This window comes from Diachasmimorpha longicaudata, chromosome 18, assembly GCF_034640455.1.
Source record: "Diachasmimorpha longicaudata isolate KC_UGA_2023 chromosome 18, iyDiaLong2, whole genome shotgun sequence".
Taxonomy (NCBI): domain Eukaryota; kingdom Metazoa; phylum Arthropoda; class Insecta; order Hymenoptera; family Braconidae; genus Diachasmimorpha; species Diachasmimorpha longicaudata.
The window spans coordinates 2,103,714-2,123,095 of NC_087242.1; the positions used below are offsets into that span (position 1 = coordinate 2,103,714).

At 33.9% G+C, this 19,382-nt stretch overlaps 3 protein-coding genes across 4 annotated transcripts; 2 read left to right on the plus strand and 1 right to left on the minus strand.

Moving 5' to 3' along the window:
- Positions 1–115: 115 nt before the first annotated feature.
- On the plus strand, positions 116–4,890 carry LOC135171136 (acireductone dioxygenase). Its single transcript, XM_064137491.1, has 4 exons — positions 116–250; positions 606–725; positions 2,067–2,246; positions 4,593–4,890. The coding sequence occupies exons 1-4, from the start codon at positions 128–130 to the stop codon at positions 4,728–4,730; spliced, it is 561 nt and encodes a 186-aa protein (XP_063993561.1). The 5' UTR covers positions 116–127; the 3' UTR covers positions 4,731–4,890.
- Positions 4,728–14,902, minus strand: LOC135171127 (ribonucleoside-diphosphate reductase subunit M2 B). Of its 2 annotated transcripts, none has more exons than XM_064137474.1 (7): positions 14,698–14,902; positions 11,572–11,694; positions 10,216–10,401; positions 9,145–9,380; positions 8,258–8,486; positions 7,054–7,272; positions 4,728–5,512 (listed from the first exon to the last, which is right to left on the minus strand). In XM_064137474.1, exons 1-7 carry the CDS (start codon positions 14,764–14,766, stop codon positions 5,360–5,362), a joined length of 1,215 nt encoding a protein of 404 aa, XP_063993544.1. In that variant the 5' UTR covers positions 14,767–14,902; the 3' UTR covers positions 4,728–5,359. The 2 variants fall into 2 exon arrangements, with proteins under 2 accessions (XP_063993544.1, XP_063993545.1); XM_064137475.1 differs by lacking the exon at positions 14,698–14,902 and adding an exon at positions 12,338–12,538.
- Positions 14,903–15,185: 283 nt separating this feature from the next.
- LOC135171129 (ubiquitin-like modifier-activating enzyme 5) lies at positions 15,186–17,483 on the plus strand. Its single transcript, XM_064137478.1, has 2 exons — positions 15,186–15,400; positions 15,563–17,483. The coding sequence occupies exon 2, from the start codon at positions 16,201–16,203 to the stop codon at positions 17,377–17,379; it is 1,179 nt and encodes a 392-aa protein (XP_063993548.1). The 5' UTR covers positions 15,186–15,400; positions 15,563–16,200; the 3' UTR covers positions 17,380–17,483.
- Positions 17,484–19,382: the final 1,899 nt, after the last annotated feature.

The window sequence follows — 19,382 nt, forward strand, 5'->3', positions numbered from 1 at the left end:
CGTAATTTCACGCAGAAAACTCACGATGCTGTCGTTGAAAGTTCACATAACCAAGTGAGATTCGTTTTAGAACGTTCCCTGAACCTGAAGATCTTCAAACAAGTGATTGAAACTGTCCAAGGTCAGAATGGTACGAGCTTGGTATATGGATGACAGTGAAGATGATCAGAGGTTGGAGCATCACAAAAAGATCCCGGAGTTTTTGACACTTCAGCAGCTATACGATGTCACTGGAGTGGAGCATTTTGAGGTTAGGTTACTGGATTTTCATTTGAGAATTTGTGGAGATGATATCTCTTTGTCTTGAAGGCACCAAAATGACACCAATTTTTCGGAAATTGCTCCGTCTCTCCAGGTTTAACAGAAAAATAAGGGATTTTGATAGGGCAAAGTAGAACTTACGTGATTTGTCAAAGTAATTGTTCTGATTATAGTAACTAATTATTGTTATTTTACTATAAATGATAGATTGTAATTACTGGAGAGATGATGGAAAAGAAAGGGATGATTCCTCTTTAAAAAAATCATTATGGGCCCCTGTTGGTACTTCAATTATGTTTAATTATTATTATTATTGTTATATTTGAGTGGTTGAATGAATTTAGGTGGACCATGAGAATTATCAGAAGGACGAGGAGTTGAAGGAGTTGAGGAAGTCAAGGGGATATTCTTATGAAGACGAGATCGTATGTTCCAAGGAATGTTTACAGAATTATGAAGAAAAGGTCAGTAAAATAATTCGTCAATGATTACTTGGCAAAATGAATAATTAAATACTTAATACAATATTTTTTTATGGTATGTTAGTTGAAGTTCTTGTTGATACCAAGAATTTCATTATTGTTAAAAGAGGAATGGGTGTGGTAAGTGCTTTGATTGTCGTTTATATAGAAATTCAGAGTCATCAATTTGGGGATGATATCGAGATCTGTGATAATCGATTCTCCATATGATTGGAAGAATTATTTGAAAGGACAAAAATGAATTTTTGTAGAAAATGGACCAAGAAAAAGTTCTATATGATGGAAATCGTTATTGTTCCTGGCGTAAATTATGAAAAATTTGATCTAAAAATTATGTTTTAATAATTATGAAACCTGAAGGAGTGACTGTAGTCATTTAATTATTTCAATCGTACAGTCCTGATGCAAAAAAATCTAGATTTGCTTGGAAACGAGGTAGAACAGTCTGAAATGTGAAAATAAAAAATTCTTTGAAAATGTCTGTGTGTGGTCCCTCTTGACGAGGGTTTTTAGTTAAGAAGAGAAGATAGAGTTGGGTAAGAACATTTGAAATTTTGTCAGATAGTCGGTAGGAGTTGAGGCCAACTCCTGGCTCAGATTCAATCAAAAATTGGGAAGTCAACCCTGGAAACAATCATCTTTATTGTCTCTTTTCTGTTAAAAAAATTGTCGTTCGTCCTCTCCTCGCGAAACAATCGAACTGTTAACTTCAACTTCGAACGAGATCTTCCTTTCGACATTTCCACGAACGGCATTGAAAATTAGCTTAATTGAACAATAAGTTTTGGGGATCTTCATTCTTAATATAAAATGATTCTGTGGAATACCTCAAATTTTACTTCATCAAATTCGTTTTTGGTTATGACAATTTTAGCTTTAATGTCATTCATCATAATCAAGTGAATAAAATAGGAAAAAAATGATAAAAATAAAGGAATAGAGATTGTTTAATCAACTAATTACCTGTTTTTATTCATTGTTCTATTTGGAGATATACAATCTCTTAATAAATATAATTTAATATGAAAAAACGAATTGTAAAAATCATTTAGATGCTCCCCATCAATTTATTGATGACAAAAAAAATATTCCCAGACATTTCAATAATTTATCACTCCACAAAACTGTTATCCTCTCCCTATTTGTTATTATTATAAGATTTGATAGTTTGAAAATTAAAAAAAAAAGTTGTGCTAGATATTTAAATTTAAATTCATCAAACTGGGCTCAGGTTTCTCGAGCCGTTATCACCCGAACTGATAAATTTTCTATTGAAAATATTTTTAACAATTTAGTAATTACGCTTTTGTTGTTTTATTCTAGTTGAAGAACTTTTTCACTGAGCATTTACACACTGATGAAGAGATACGTCTAGTCCTCGCTGGATCAGGATATTTCGATGTTCGAGATAAAGATGACAAATGGATAAGAATCGAAGTAACACCTGGAGATCTAATCATAATTCCCAGTGGAATTTATCACAGATTCACTCTGGACGTGAAGGTAACAGAAATTAAGTTGTTGCCAATTTTCTACTTTTCCTTGATCGCAAAAATCAAAGGATACAAAGTCTTTCAATTTATATCTTAAGGAACTTTTGTTTATCCCTATCTGCGCTTCCATATGGAAGATTTATAGTTGACTAATTTTTTGGTTCCCTAATTTCCGTTAAAAATTATCTATAATAAAATGTGATAAAACGTGAAAAAATAACGTTTTTATGTCAGTGTACATGTGCTACAAAATTCGCAATTTTGAAGATTAATTTTGATTATTTTTTCCACCCAAATTTCAGCCAATAGAATTGCACCATTTGTTGATATTTTGTATAGCCTACCTCGAATATCAGCGATTATTTTTCCCATCCAAATCTTGGCCAATAGGATTGCACCATTCGACGTTATTTTATATAGTCAACACGGTATTTCAGCGGAAATTCTTGGAAATTTCACTGGAAATTTTGCATGTTGATATATATATAAAAAAAAACAAATGTTGAAGTAACCCTCAATTGTATCTGACAGATTAAATGACAATTCGTTGAAAATTATGTCTCATGGTGCAATTCTATCGGCCAAGATTTGGATGCAAAAAATAATCCCCCGAATACCACTCGAACTTCGAAATTATCTGATATTTCCCTCAAGGTTCCCTACAAACAAATAAGCTTGTCAAGTTTTCCAGAAAAATCGTGATTTTTAAACTGGAAAACTTGACACGTTCATTTGTTTGCAACGAACCTATCGGGAAATATCCGATAATTTCGGAGCTCTTGTGGTATTACATGCGATAATTTTTTGAATATTTTGGTAAACAAACGACACTTAACCAAATAAACCTCTTTTCATGTCATGGCACAATTCTCTTGGCCGAAATTTGGATAGGAAAAATAATCCCCTGAATACCACTCGAGCTTCAAAATTATAGAATATTTCCCTCTAGGTTCCCTGCATACAAATGAAGTCGTCAAGTTTTTCAGGAAAAATCACTCGTGCTTCGCACTCGTGATTTTTTAGCCTGAAAAACTTGACTCCTTCATTTGTTTGCAACGAATCTATCGGGAAATATTCGATAATTTTGAAGCACTTGTGGTATTATATGTGAGAAACTTGTAAAAAAATGCGATAAAATTTGTAGCTAAAAATCTAAATTTTTATCTTATGATAACTATTATTAACTTTTACTTTGAGGTGTCGTTTCAGTTCGATCAGTCCAATACTTCCTCAGATATAGCATCTCAAAAACTACTACAAGGATTTCATTATTTTTATAATATCCAAAACATCCCAATTTTTTTCCGGTAAAATCGCGAGAAATTGCCACTTCTCTATTTTTTAAATATTTTCCGTATTCAATACCCAATAATTTGATGAAACATCGGGATAGCAAATTAAACTTTGGTATTATCGTAACTTTTATGATATAAAATCATCGGACACCGGATGGGCGCAATCAGTCGGGTGGTTGTTACAAAATTTATTGTTTCGTTGAAGTTCATGTCACTAATAGATTAAGGGGTTATTCTCATGTGAACGCCTATATTTTACCACTTTTTCGGAATTTTTTTTTTATGCGACAACAACCTTCAATCATGTTGATTTTTTAATATATTTTTATTTGTAGTTTGAAATATACGAAAAAATTTTTTTTTGGCGTTTTTTACGTTTTTAACATATATTTTTTTTAAGTCAAAGTAGTCCCCAACCAAAAAAGGTAGTTCACTGGTCAAGATGATAACGGCTGTTCATGTTGTCTGAGATAAAAAAATCGAATGGATTATTATTCAGTAGATCTGTGGCTATCGTCCCTACCAAATATAATCAATTTCATTGAAAACAAAAAAAAATATCGAACTTCAAAAAAAAAATCACGAAAATCTCGTTCTTTTTCGTTACAAATCGTTTAAAAAAAATATGAAGATATTGTCGAAAATAAACAATTGTGGTAGGGACGATAACTATAAATGAGTAGAACAACATATGTAAATTTTAAAGCAATCGGTTGAATACTTTTTCTTGTAGGACCTTGACCGTTTCAGAAAATGATGATTCGAGAAAAACGCGTTTAAAGTTTAAAGCCTGGTAGACAATCGCTTACGACGCGTCGGCTACTATGAGCTGTAACTTATCAAATACTATGAATTTCGGTCTGAATTTTTCACAGCATGTTTTCAATAGGTTTTACTGTCAAAATATTAAAAAAAAAAAAAATCGATTTTTTGAAATGCTCACATGAGAATAACCCCTTAAATATATCTTTCTAAACATCCGAGCCAATGCCAGTACCCCTTCCAGCGACAAACCATGAAGTCCCGTGGCGATATACTAATTATAATTATTTTTGTTTTAGAATTTTATTAAAGCGAAACGTTATTTCGTTGGCGAACCAGTCTGGCTGCCTTACAATCGTCCAGTTGACCAGATGGAGTGTCGCCAGGAATACTTGAAACGTCTGACAACTGGTTTCGTAAATAATACATCACACTAGAGGAAAAGAATCTATATTTCATATATTTCTATTGACAAAACACTGAGACTCAATGCAATGTCAAAGTTCATACAAAAGTTTTTAAATTGATTCTTATTTTTGTAGCTCTATACATTATATAAATACATAAACGAAATTAAATAATACTTTTCTTCAGTAATTTGTTTGTCCTTAATTATATTGCTTAATTGTAGACAGTTAAGTGTAAATAAATTTTAAGTGGAATATCGGGCCGTCATGAATAGGAATTAAAAATTGTAAGGCACATAACTGTTGTTATTTTTGTCCAACGAAACAAGGAAAACATGCCAACACAAAAAAATCGAAATACGTAATGCGAAAGATTATATCGAAAATTAACATTTCACAGATTTCCATCCTCCAGTCCTGTGGAGTGGAAAAAATTAACAATTGCAAAAAATTGGGTAAAATTGATTTCAGTTTGCATGGAAGTTACTCCGATTTTGCCTCTCGAATATCTTCCAATTGTTGAATTTACTCGCTATCAGACATTTTTGTCTTCAAATAAAATGTACAATTTGAGAGAGAAGAGCGTCAAGAGCTCGTTAATTAACACGACTCAACGCGCAACCCTCATTTTTGCTTTATGCAGTTGAATTTCTTATCAATTAAAAATCAGCATTCGTACTGAAGGAATTCGCCTCTGGTGTCTGCATAACTCCCCACTTTTGATATTCGCCGACCTTCTTCTCGAAAAAATTGGTTTTTCCTTCCAACGAAATTTGTTCCATGAAGTCGAAAGGATTTTCGGAGTTGTATATCTGAAAAAATGAAATGTAAATCGGTTAAAGAAAGGCGACATTGTAATATCCGCAGAGAGGATATCCCCGAAGGGTTCCACGTCTAAATATCCAGTCGAAAATACCCAAACAAAAATCTCCAATGAAAAATGTCCAAAACAATAATATCCAAAACACAAATATCCAAATGCTATCAAATCCAATACAAAAATTAGACAAATTTATTTTGAACTCCAATCCACCTTCTTGGATCTACAAACAGATCCAATGTTCGCGGATATATTTGCTATTGGGTTTTTTACAATCGGATATTTTCGAATTGGATATTTTTAACTGGATATTTTGGACTGGATATTTTCGACCGGATATTTAGACGTGCTCCCCCCCGAAGGTACCATAATATCCAAAAACAGATTGATCATTAACTACATTTTTTTAAATAAAATTTTCGCGGATATTACTTGACTTTCAGTTGTTTATGTTATGGAAGAGTTTAATTAGATCATTATTCATAATTAGTTGTCAAAGAAAAAATTGGTGGAAACATATAACAATTATCAACAAAAAAAAAGCAAATTGACACAAAAATTCTGAATTTTTCAACTTTTTATAATGCAATAACGCGCGTTCTGTGCGCATTCCCGATTGTTTATAAAAATATCACAGAACAACCGAATTATGATATTATTCTTATTTGTTATAAAATAATAACATATTGTATGAAATGATGGACAGATAAATTTAGCAAATCAACATTTTAGTGAGTAAGAAAGTCGGATTCAGGATCGTCACATGATCATCATGTAATGATGGTAATTATTATATGGAGGATTATGTATTCGTCTTTTCGCAGTCAGAGATGATATTTTTATCATATGAATTAGGTTTCACTGTCTCGATTAATTTAGTAGAACTTTCTAATTACTTATGGCAATTAAATTCTAATTTATACCGAGACATTGGGTTTTTTCCCTGTATTAAAAAAGAATTCTTTCCATAATCATTTACTTTTTTGGGGGTTTCATTTTAATTACGAAGGAATGAAAATCTTCACATAAATCTATCTAAATCTATCTAAATTAGAATTTAATTGCAATAACCAATTAAAAGCTACTTCTAATTTAATGAAAAAAAGAGGAAAGAGATTCATATAAAGAAAACAACAGCTCTGATTTAAAAAAATGAGTCTTATATACAAATCAATATTAAATTCTAATAATGGATTTGGAATGATGATAAAGAATCCTTTAAATTAGTCTCTTAATCATTTAAAGATAAATGTTTGGCTGCTCTTACATTAGTAATAGTGTCTTCAGATAAATAAATTAAATAGACTGATGTGAATGTAAAATCTTCATTCGATAAAAGACCACAAGTGAGTTTAGTTTAGTTAAAACCAGTGGCTATTGTTTTGATATTCTGTTATTTTATCGTATAATATTATTTGACAACATTATACGACAAAATGTGGAATATCTAAGTTCTTTCTGAACTTGTTTTTGACTCCAGTTGCATACCCATTTCCTCAAAAAATTTCTTCTGGTATGTGATAAACTATTTACCTTCGGACACTCAAGTTCCACCAGGAGTCTGTCAGCAACGAATTCGATATAACGTGACATCAGTTCACAGTTCATCCCGATCATGGCGACTGGCAGGGCTTCCGTCAAGAATTCTTGTTCAATTTGAACGGCGTCGGCAATTATCGAGATGACACGTTCTTGCGACGGCTTCTGGACAATGTGTTTGAAGAGAAGGCACGCAAAATCGCAGTGGAGACCCTGAAAATTGAGGATTTATGAATTTGTTTTTTTATTTATAACTTTTGGAATTATCGGTTCATTCTGCTACAAAAAAAATTTTTTTTTAAATCAAAAATATACATAAATTGCCTTTTGACTTCTTCAACATGCAGCAGCTTTCAATATCTTTAAATATTTAATTTACATGAAGTGAGAAACGGGTCCATTAACAAAATAATTTTCATGTTAAAATTTTTTAGAAAATAATGAATTTCTGGAGGTGAAAACTACCCTTCACTTTGTAATCAATTAATTAATTTTTGAGATAACTGCAGGGCTTGTAAAGGGGAACAGGAGGAGATGGGGTATGTTTTCGGATGCGAGGAGTTAATGAAGAGGACAAGAGGTGGTGCAAAGGAAGTAGTTGGAGATATTAGAAGGAGAGGATGGTGGAGATTCTGGGAGCGCCTCCGGAGAAGAGAATGTGCGAGAAGCTGAGGAGGGTGGAGAAAGCGTTGAGTAAGGCAGCAGAGGACAGAAGATGAAGATGAAGAGGAAGGAGAAGCGGGGACCAAAGATAAGAAAGAAAAGGAGACGGCCAGTTAGGATTAAGGAGAGGAGGTTAAAAGGAAGAGTAGGGGTTGAAAGGAGAATAAATTAGTGGTGTTTTTTTGTTTTTATAAATGTTGCTAGTAAATTAAATAAATAAGGGATTTTAAGAGAGGCTAGGGAGGATGTGAAACAAAGAAGAAAACTTTTGTAACATCAAGGAAATAAATAATAAATAATAAAAAAAAATAATTAAAAAAAAATAATTAAAAAAAAGGGAAAAAATAATAAATTTTTGACGTGTTTATGCGACCTTCGGGCTCATATTTTCGTTTGAGCCCAACGAAAATTTGGTAAAGCCTCTCGACACAGAGCACGCAATGTACTGAATAAATTTAAACTACTAGATAAATTCAAATATAAAATACTAATTAAGGAAAAATTATCTTCCCCACAACATGTGGATATGACTTACTTCGTCTCTGGAGATAAGCTCATTGCTGAAGGTGAGACCGGGCATTAGTCCTCGTTTTTTCAACCAGAAGATGGCAGCGAAACTCCCAGAGAAGAAGATTCCCTCGACAGCAGCGAATGCAATGACTCTTTCAGCGAACGTTGCTGTTTCGTTTGCAATCCAGTTCAGGGCCCAATTGGCTTTCTTAGCTACACAGGGGAGATTCTCAATCGCGTTGAATAAATATTGCCTGAAAAATCAATTTTTCATAATCAACAAATTTGTAACAAGAAATTTTTTTTTGTCTCCAGAAAACTTTTACAAAAATCACTTGACTTGTTCTGTAAAAAATGTTCCATGTTTACTGAGGTGTCCAATTCCATCAAATTCCCTTCTCAAAATTTGTCTCCATTTTTTCCGATGTTGAGGAAATTAGAAAATGAATCTTTTCAAATTTCTTCGACAACACAATTTTCAAGATATTATTTTTTTCTTTATTATTTATTTTTTCAATAACTTTTCGATGTATGTAACTCATTTTTATTTATCATACGTTAACTATTCTCAGGTACGTTATTTGTTATCTTAGTGCATAATTTCAGGAGTTTTCATACCGAATCTAGAAATATTTATATAAATTTTCAAGAACAAATTCCAATTTCCTGAACTCATCATTCGATTCAGTCCATTTTCAATACGAAATATTAATCTTGAGCGTGGAAATTCCATGTCATATGTCAAATCCCAAGTGCTGTCCCATTACGAGTAATAAACAAAAGTATAAAAAACGAAAATCTCAAAATTAAATAAATTCCGAACGCAAATTAGTCGCATGAGACGTTGAAGATATCGAAGGGAAAATTAATTTATAATAATTGAAGGGAAAACCCATTTATGTTCGTCCTTACTTTTCTTGTGGATTCGAAATATACGTTTCAATCAAAAGTGAATACATCTCAGAATGTATATTCTCCATAGCAACTTGAAATCCGTAGAAGCATCGTGCCTCGGTGACCTGCACCTCCTGACTGAATCTCTCCACCAGATTCTCGTTGACAATTCCATCCGAGGCAGCAAAAAATGCCAGGACGTGGGAAATGAAGTGGCGTTCATTGTCGTTCAATTTTACCCAGTCAAGAAGGTCCTTCATAATTAACAGAAAAACAAGACAACGATAATTATCACATGGTTCGAGCAAATTCCTACGTTGCCTTTCCTAAAAACAAAACTGCCCTCGTTAAAAATTTTATTTTGCTGATTCTGTTTTCGATTGTGAGATTTTGTTAAATTCTCTCCTGTGAGAGAAGAACCAAAAAATTGGGTTTCAAAAATCTTCTAGAGATACAAAATTTAACTTCAACCTCTACATTTTTTCTTTCATGTCTAGACTGGCCATTATTTACTTTTTTCGTCTACGTCAATCGATCTTTGCTAAAAATATAAAATAAATGCAAATATAAAAATATAAATGAAGTTCTTATTTTTTAGTAGTTTCCAATGGCTTAATTAGTCTTTAATATCATCTGGATCTTCAGAAAGTATCACTTCCTGTATTTTTGTCGCTCCATTTTCTCCCTTATCATTTACACTTTGGCTTTCTCCATTGAATTTTTCTGAGGATTATGTTGAATCAGAAGATTATTAGTCACCAAATAATCTTCTGATGATTACTATTTCGTGACTAATAATCTTCTGATCATTATTTTATGATGATTTTGAAATAATTTAGGAATCATTTCCAGTGATTTGACATAAAGAAATCTCAAAATCGATAAATAATTAAGGGTTCTTTGTTAAACCCCAATGCAATTTAATAATTAGAATATTCTGCATAATTATAATGTCGAGAACCGAACTTGGAGTCCCTGAATATATCTGTCTTGGAGAAATCCAATAAGATGAAAATTAACGAACTCTCGTTTAACAAAACTAATTAAATGTGTGCCATAATCGAAAAATTCATTAGTAATTGTGTTTACCTTGGATAGATCGACCTCTTCAACGGTCCAGAACGAGGCCTCAGCTTTTTTATAAAATTTCCAGATGTCCGGCCATTCAATGGGGAAGACAACAAATCTCCGGGGATTCTCCCTGAGAAGAGGTTCCAGCTGTGGGTCGAAAGCATTGCCCTTCAGGTCTAGTTTCCGCACAGCATTTCTTAATTTCTGAAACGAACAAGTAGAAAATTGCTTTTAAATTAGATATCTATTTTTACTGATCAATAAATAATGAGAAATCGGCAGATTCGCCAGAGTAGTTTTCGAAAAGTAGACGTGGAGGGACGATGTCACCACCTCGAACGAATCGGAATTTCTTACCCACTCAAATGTTAATTTTTGAAATTTCTATTTGTTCATCATTTCGGACAATATATCAATATTTTATAACAAAGACGGATAATATCGTAATTCCGTTTTTATGTGATACTTTCACACATTAATGAAGACAATTTTTCTCTAGTATTTTTATTCCATAACAAAATTAACTCGCAGCGCTTAATTATAATAATTATATTACTCTAGAGGTTCAGGATTTTGTACGTGATCTTAAATGAGCTCCATTAATAATTATTTCGTTTTTCTAAAATTCGATGAATTATTTAATGGCCATAATTATGACAGGAGTTCCCTCAGGATAATCAATCACATGAACATCTTCTAGAACAACATAATTAACATAATTCAAACCTAATCAGATTCTCGAGGAATGACTCATTGCAGTAAATGGACATTTAGCAAAAACTTTTTTTTGTCAGTGTAGACCATCCAAGAATAATCCAGTGGATGATATAACTTTCAAACGTCGCAAATTACATTCTAATTCCCCTCGATATCCGAGAATCCAACGTCATTTATAGTCAACGACACGAAGTGATTCATTCAAGGAAAAATGGGCGATATACATCGCACATGCTGTGAATGTTCCATTTCCATACATTTTACAACATCACAGGTCAATATAAAAAATGAAATTTCATCAGGTGCAATACTTCCATTTGCAATAAAAAATGAGGAATGTTTAAATAGGGAATTGAGGTTAGAATTCCCAGATGACTGATTTCCGTTCAGATGCATTGAGCACACAAAATGACAATCAAAAAAGTATTTTTTGACTGGTGACAAAGGAATATTTATTTAAAAGAAATAAATTATTTTTCATTTCGATGATATTTGTGGTGTCTTACGACAATCAATTTTTCCAAATAATTAACGATAAATCGAAGCTAACGAATTTACAAACGATTCAGGAAAAATTGTTTTGGTACAATTCGAAGAAATATTTTTTTGATTTTCACTCATTATTTCTCTCAGTGTAATCATTCGTTTAATACTCACATCTGCATCTTGTTTGTCAATTGTACCGGCTGCACCTGAACTCTCTGGAGTCATGCGAAGCTTCTTACTCGGTGATATTCCGCTACTAGAATTGCGTTTCGATGGAGATTTCAATGGAGACACCTGAAACAATGCGACTGTGAATTTCTAATTTCCTTTATTGTGAGTTCTGACAAGTCAAGTACATGTGATAAATTGCTGATTAATGAAGTGTCAGAGGTCCATCACTTGACTAGGTTAAAAATTGTTAGACAATATGACGAAAGTTGATGAAAAAAAAATTATGATTATCATATTCTTGGAGAATTCGCAGTATAATTATTTATACGATGATTTATTCATTAGCATTGTTACATGCAGACATTCTTCGTCAAGTCATTCGCTTCAGTCGTGTCTGGAAATAAATTTCTAGGTTTCTTCACTTGATTGTTATTGTTTGTTGTAGATTTTTCGATTTTTAATGCTTTTGGGAGCCAAAATTTTAGAGAAATTACGGATATTTCTGTTTAATTTACTGACTAATTTAATAAAAATATTAATTTTATTTTTCTTTTATAAAAATAAAATGAATAACAATTATTATAAAATAAAAATAAAATGAATTGTGTTTGTTGTTTATGAATGAATTTTGTTTTATAAAAAAATCTAATGTAACACCTTTTGCCACCGGTTCATCGGCTATTTTATGAGTACATGTATACGTTGATTGGCTTTTTTTTAATCACTGATATAATTTATAACAAAGACTATGTTTTATAACACATACCATGTCAAATTGATCAGCCATTGACCCTGATTTTTTCGAAAATTAATGTTTTTTGGAACTTAAGAACATGAAACTCTGTCTCCAAAATTGTTTCCAATTGTTTAAACGATCCACTATAGCAATACAGTTTTTAAATAGTTTTTTTTCTTCTCGAGCATGACCATCGCAACATCTAGACGTTTCAATTAATAAAAACATGAATTTTATCGGCGTGGGACCTATCAGAATTTTTTTTTCGTATCTTTTTTATCGTTCCCTGATAGATAAAACCTCAAAACTTGAATGACACATTTATTTGGATTTTACCAGTGTTTTCCCTATTTGTCACTCAGAAGATTCTCCAATTCGAGTCAATGCACTCCTGACCATCTTCAGAACAGAAGAAAAATACCAGTTTGAATCAACTGAAGAAAGAGGAAACAAACACAACTAACGAAAGAAGAAATAATAACTCAGGAGAAGCTCGTGAAGTCTTCGATTAGAATTTCGTTTGATTTTCTACGAATAGTCAAAGTATTTTAGGATATCATAAGCTTTTAGAGAAATCAATATCATTATGAAATGAAAAATAAATCTGAAAAGATCCAAATAAATCAGATTCAAAGCCATTATCATTCTCCAGTAACGCTCAAAGAATTTGTTTCTAGGTCTCAAAGTCTAGTAATTAAAAAAAAAAAAAAATTAAGTGTCCTATCTAGAAAAAAAAAAGTTTTCCTCACTTTTCTTCGAATATCAATGTTTCAGGTATCACAAACGAAGTAAAAAATATTTTTAAAAAGTGTCAATTGGCCATGGAGCTACAAACATTTTTTTACTCATTAAAATCCATTGAAGAGTACAGTAGTTACACTAGAAAAAATCTAGAAAATTTGCAAAAGTTATCTCTGCAGTGAATCATTTAAAAAATGTCATAAAATTTTGGAGATTTTGGAGATTTTCTCGTACCTTCATGTACTCATGGAGATAGATTTTCATGTAATTTATGAAGGATCAGAGTCCACGACAGATCGATTTAACAGAAAGATCTACATAAATTTCTGCTGGAGTAAATGTGGAAATACTTTGTCGAGTGTCTTGATAAAAAGCAGACGAAGGTGTTGAGTCAGAACAAAATTTTCCATTAACATTCTTCCTCTGCAGGAGTAACTGAGTGATTTGAAGGAACAAAATGGCTCATTTGTTCGTAATCTGGATTTCTAATGGTCCCCAAAAGCTTAAAAAATCTCAAAGATCCCGAATAAATACAGAAATCCAATAAGAACTGAAATTAATCCTGTTGAGAGTGCTTGATACGTGCGAACAAAAATGAATTGTCTACAGCTGTTTTCAGTCCATCTCAGTATGTTATAATTTTTATAGTTTTTCTTCGAACAGTACCGAAATGTTTAGAATTGTTTTAACAAATAGAATCAGAGAAGAAGCAGAAAAGAATGAACGAACAAGGGCCTTTTGTCAAATGGGTCTAGAGTGTCAAATCTTTGGTCACTGAGTCAGTTGATCTGGAGACATCACACCAGAAAGATATACCTTCCACCTGCGATAATAATTAATTAAAGTTTATAGTTAAATAGTTTTCATATTATTGAGACAATCCCTATCATAATCCAATAACTCCAGACTGAAAATGGTGGCCCACGTGAGAATGTCCGTTATATCAAATGTTAGGGTGAAGGGACGAAGGTTAATAAACATGAAAGTGTTATGAACAGATATAAAACAAAAGAATCACCTGAATAGGGACATCAAGGGGTGCTCTATGGTCAACAATGTTATAATCAACCAACAACATTATTTGAAGTCAAAATAATAAAGCAAAGACTAATTAATGTAGAAATAATGAATTAAAAACAGAAGCCCTACTTTCTGAAAACTGGCAAATTTGTTTTATTTATAAAGTATCGATCAATATAAAAAATAATTAACATGAGTATATACAAAACGAACGATATTATATTAACCATTCGAGTAAAATTAAAAATTAAAAATAGTACAATTTTTATTTGACTATTTAATAAATTATTAATGGAAGTTGAAATTGTCCAGAAGCTAACCTTGAGCAGAAATGGAGCTGGGGACTCCACTGAAGAATATGACGAAATATTCTTTGGAGAATTGAAAATTATGGGATGTGTTCAGTGAAACAGTCACACAGAAGGAATATTAAATTTTTTAATGGATTAAAATCCCCTCTTTCTCGAAGTCAACCCCCAAAATAACAGAATATCTGACTTTTCAATATTATAATGATTAACAAAGTAATTCCTATTCCCCTTATCGACATGATGAGACGAAAAATTTAATTTTCCTAATTTTATTTAGCTAGTTGTGTTAGTTATTTAACATAACCAATTGGCACTTACGTGATTGTCAAAGCCAGTGTTCTCCACTTTTTCACTAATGTTCTCCTTGTTGTAGGGACTGAGAGGCATTTTGTTGAACTTGATAAGACTTGTTGCTACCAGGAACGTGTCTGACGAAATAGCATCGTCTTGGACAGGCCGAAATGTTTTTCATCATCAAATTGCGCCAAAAGCTGAGCTAAACGGATTGTACAGGTTGATGTCATTGGAGGATCTTCAATCCTCTCGTACTTCAGCCAATGGGAGACAAGGGTTTTACCGCCAAGTTATATCACGCCATGTTTTAGAAAAAATTAGTAATTAGTTTGGAACCTTCAAGCACAAGAACATCATTAATAATAAAATGGCTGATATTTCTTCCATAATCTCTTGTACTTTGGCGTTGCAACTGTTTGTGGAGATTCTTTTTAATTTAGAATACAACGACAATGTGACGTCACACTCTATAGTTCCAATCGATATTCATGTGGAGAGTTTTCTACTTTACCAACAGAGTCTTCGATTCTCGTGTGTTCTTGCAAAAGGTCGAGTAGACCGCTAGTAACTGTGTGGGGTTCCTATGGCTGCCATATTTGTTACTAGACCATACGATCTTGATTAAATCATTTCATGATCTATTTTTAATGCATGTAAATAATTGTTTTGTTGAAATATTGTTAATATTCCCATGATTTACAAACGATATAATATGGAATTTTGGAAAGTGAGTTAGAACTTGTAAATACGAAAGAATTCAGAAATCTTAAACTATCTTAATGTAGTTCTGTGATCCAAAAGAAAAGTTGTTTGTAAAGTTATTCTTATTGAATGGTCGAATGGAATTTCAGATTTGCATTAAACCCTTTGTGTAAAACCCTTTCCACAGACTATTTACTTTTCTTCGAGAGAAACTCAAGTACTTTCTGTCTCTAAAAGCCACATGTGAGGCCCCATAATTCAACCCCCTTAGCAAGGAGAGTGGGGGTTGGGTCAGTTTGAGCTATCACGAGGATGTCAGACCACCCCTATCACTAAGTTCAAGGCCACTATTGATCCCTACTCCTTCCAGTGGGATAAACCCCACGTCTTGGGAAATCTGGATGGGGACACGACTAGTTTGGACACAATTCTGAACGTCTCCTAAATTTTAAGATGTTGGAACTAGTATTCTAAGTCCCGAGTGAACTATAAACCACAAAATTGGATTAATATAAAATTGGTGCGTTTATTTCGGTTGAAAATCTCCACATTTGTGGAGCAGGGGGTTCAGCCAAAGAGGATAGGCCCAACGTACCCACCACCTGGAATACACGAGCCCCAGATTGGAAGGTAATGAAAGTTCGTTTAAGAATCCCTAGCAGCGCTGCAGACAGCCCACGTGGACACAGCTGTTAACGACAACTTTCCTCCCAGAATTCACTTTCTGCTCCTCAATCTCCTCAACCCTTTGGTGACATAAAATATATGAAAAAGAAGTGACAAAAATAACCATCAAAATCCACAGTTTCACATAAAAAAAAAATAATGGAAAGTGTGGCAGACCTTCAAGCTCGGATAAAAGAGCTCGAGCTGGAGCTCTCTCAAGAAAAACTCAAAAATGCTGCTCCAGTACGTGAAAAGATCCAGGAGCTCTCCAGCGAGGTAGTGGAGACGAACCCCTACAGTCGCCTAATGGCCTTAAAACGAATGGGAATCGTCGATAACTACGAAAAAATTCGGGATCTCACAGTGGCAATTGTCGGTGTTGGTGGGGTTGGCAGTGTGACAGCCGAGATGTTGACTCGTTGTGGAATCGGAAAGCTCATTCTCTTCGACTACGACAAGGTCGAGCTTGCAAACATGAACAGACTTTTCTTTCAACCCCATCAGGTTGGCCTCAGCAAAGTTGCAGCAGCAGCCAAAACACTGGTATCAATAAATCCAGACGTACAAATTGACACTCACAATTACAACATCACAACTGTCGAGCACTTCGATGAGTTCATGAACACCATCAACACATCAAGCTTGACAGGAACAGCAGTGGATCTCGTGCTGAGTTGTGTGGACAACTTCGAGGCCAGAATGGCGATAAACACAGCGTGCAATGAGCTGAATCTCAAGTGGTTTGAGAGTGGAGTATCAGAGAATGCAGTGTCAGGACACATTCAATTTATTGTACCTGGTGAAACAGCTTGTTTTGCATGTGCCCCGCCCCTCGTTGTTGCCTCAAACATCGACGAGAAGACGTTGAAAAGAGAAGGAGTCTGTGCTGCTTCATTGCCAACGACGATGGGAATCATCGCAGGTTTTCTAGCCCAAAATGCTCTGAAGTATCTCCTGAATTTTGGAGACACTTCGTATTACCTTGGGTACAACGCCATGTTGGATTTCTTCCCCTCGATGGTTCTGAAACCCAATCCAAATTGCGAGGAGAGCTTCTGTCGTCAAAGGCAGAAGGAATTTACCTTCATTTCAAAGCCAGTTGTGGTCAAGGAAGTGGATGAGGCGCCTGTTCACGAGGACAATGAGTGGGGAATTGCTCTTGTTGATGAGGCTGAGGGCGATGAGGAGGAGGTTCAATCGAATTTGTGCTCTGGTGTTAAACAGGCTTATACGGTGCCTAGTGGGGTAGAGAAGGAAGAAGAAGGAGTTGTTGTTGATGGTAATGGACCTAGTTTGGAACAGCTGATGACAGAATTGAAGAATGTGAATTTTAATTGAAGAAATTGACGTTTTTGGGAGACGTAGATGCATTTACGGTTTCGCGTATGTGGATTGGAGGCTACTTTTTTGTATATGAAGAAATAAATTAGCATTTTTATGAACGTTCTCTCTTGAAGGTATTTAATAACATCTATTCAAGTAAATTGTGTATTTAATTAATTGTGTTGATGGATGATTATCTGCATAATTTATATAGAAAGTATGTGATGCATTTCTAATTAGTCGTTTTCTGTAGGACATACAGGTGATCAGGTGATGGAGTCTAAATTAAATTAACATTGATTTGCCATAAAAGGAAGTCAACAGACATCGAATCCGACAAAAATAAATTACCACAGAAATTTAAGAGAATATGGAGAATGATTTTATTCGTCGTCGGTTGTCGGTTGTCTCTCTGGTGAAGTAATAATCGAAGGATTCTAATTGATGTCCTCGTGAGATTGTGGTAACGAGGCTGCACTTCGACGTGTATTGAGTACGAGGATTATGAACAATATAAATAGGGGAGGGTAGCACAAAGTGGGGGAAGGACACAAACGGTGGTTGTGAGTATATGACAAGGAACATTCAATAGTGGTCATGTCAATGAGTGATTTTTTTCAATGATGAAAAAACAAGAATGAAATTTTGGGAATAATTCGCCAAAAAAGTTTTTGGAGGGGTTTATCCGGAAATTTTTTTCTTCCGATTGTCTTTGTCAAACTCCATAGCATCAATTGAATTTTCTGTATTGCAAATTTCATCATACAGAATTTTTTTTGAAGTTCTTTTTCATTTCTAGTTATTTTTCAAAAATTTTCAGGACAAATTACTGTACAAAAGTTTTTCTAGGCGGATCTTTTGCAAAACTGTTTTTTTTATTTTTTCAAAATGAAAAAAAAGTTTTTATATTTCATGGACTTTGTTTTTTCAAATTCAATTTGGAATTTAATTGAAGAGAGTTGAGTTGCTCTTCGACTTGTTTGAATGGCTGTAACACTTTCAAATCCATTGTTGGTAATACTTTAATGTCGTAAGTACATTGGAGGTGTCATGTCCTCCCAGCTGTCACTAGGAAACAGCGTCTATACTCAAATTGGTAAAAGGAGGCAGGAACGTTTCCCAGCTGAAGCCCGGATGGGCAATCCAACCAAGTCCAATCCAAATGACAATTGACAAATCCTCAATGTTAACGTTAATTGGGATGAGGGTTTATTCAATCTTTGATGAAGAAAACACTGAGTGCTTCGAGAGAGGACGTAAACTATTTTTTCACTTAATAATATTACAAACTCTGTAACTCTGAAACTCTATGATTTTAGCTAGATCTGATCTCTAAAAAGGGACTCGTCGAAAACAAAAACTGAACTAACTGGCTATTCAAAAATTCTCTTTCGTGGGTCCTATAACTCCCATTCTTTTCAGATTGCGCTCGCATTCTCTTTCTTCCTTATGTTTTGAGATATAAAAAATAAAAAGTGGCGGGGAGGGGCTGGACAACGTCGTGAGGCAGTCAACTGTTGCCAGCCACCCTCATTCACGTTCCAGAATTTGGGATGCACGTGTGACCCGCAAAAAATGACGTTCTTGGGTTTAATACATAGAATACAAAGGGAGATCTGTTGGGATTTGTCGTGGACCTTTCTCAAGAAATTTACGTCTGAATTTATGGGGTTATGGCGACGCCAGTAAATCAACAGGCGTCCAATATTTCTATTAACTCCCTTTGTACGTTCGTTATTTCCAACTGTTTATTTCCAACTCTTTATCCTATTTCTCTCATGAATAAGCACTCTGTTATTGAATTTTAGAAGAGACGTCATTGTCCACCAGAGCACACCTGTTCAGCTACGCAGTATCAATAAGAATAAAATAATTAAATTACTAATGGAATTAAACGGAACATAATGGAGTTTAAATTGACCACCAGGTGCACAACGCCATCTAGTTACCAACGGCCAACGACGTAACAGAGGTTCCCATTCGAGTGGGTCAGTGCTGCCAACACAACCAATTGATTC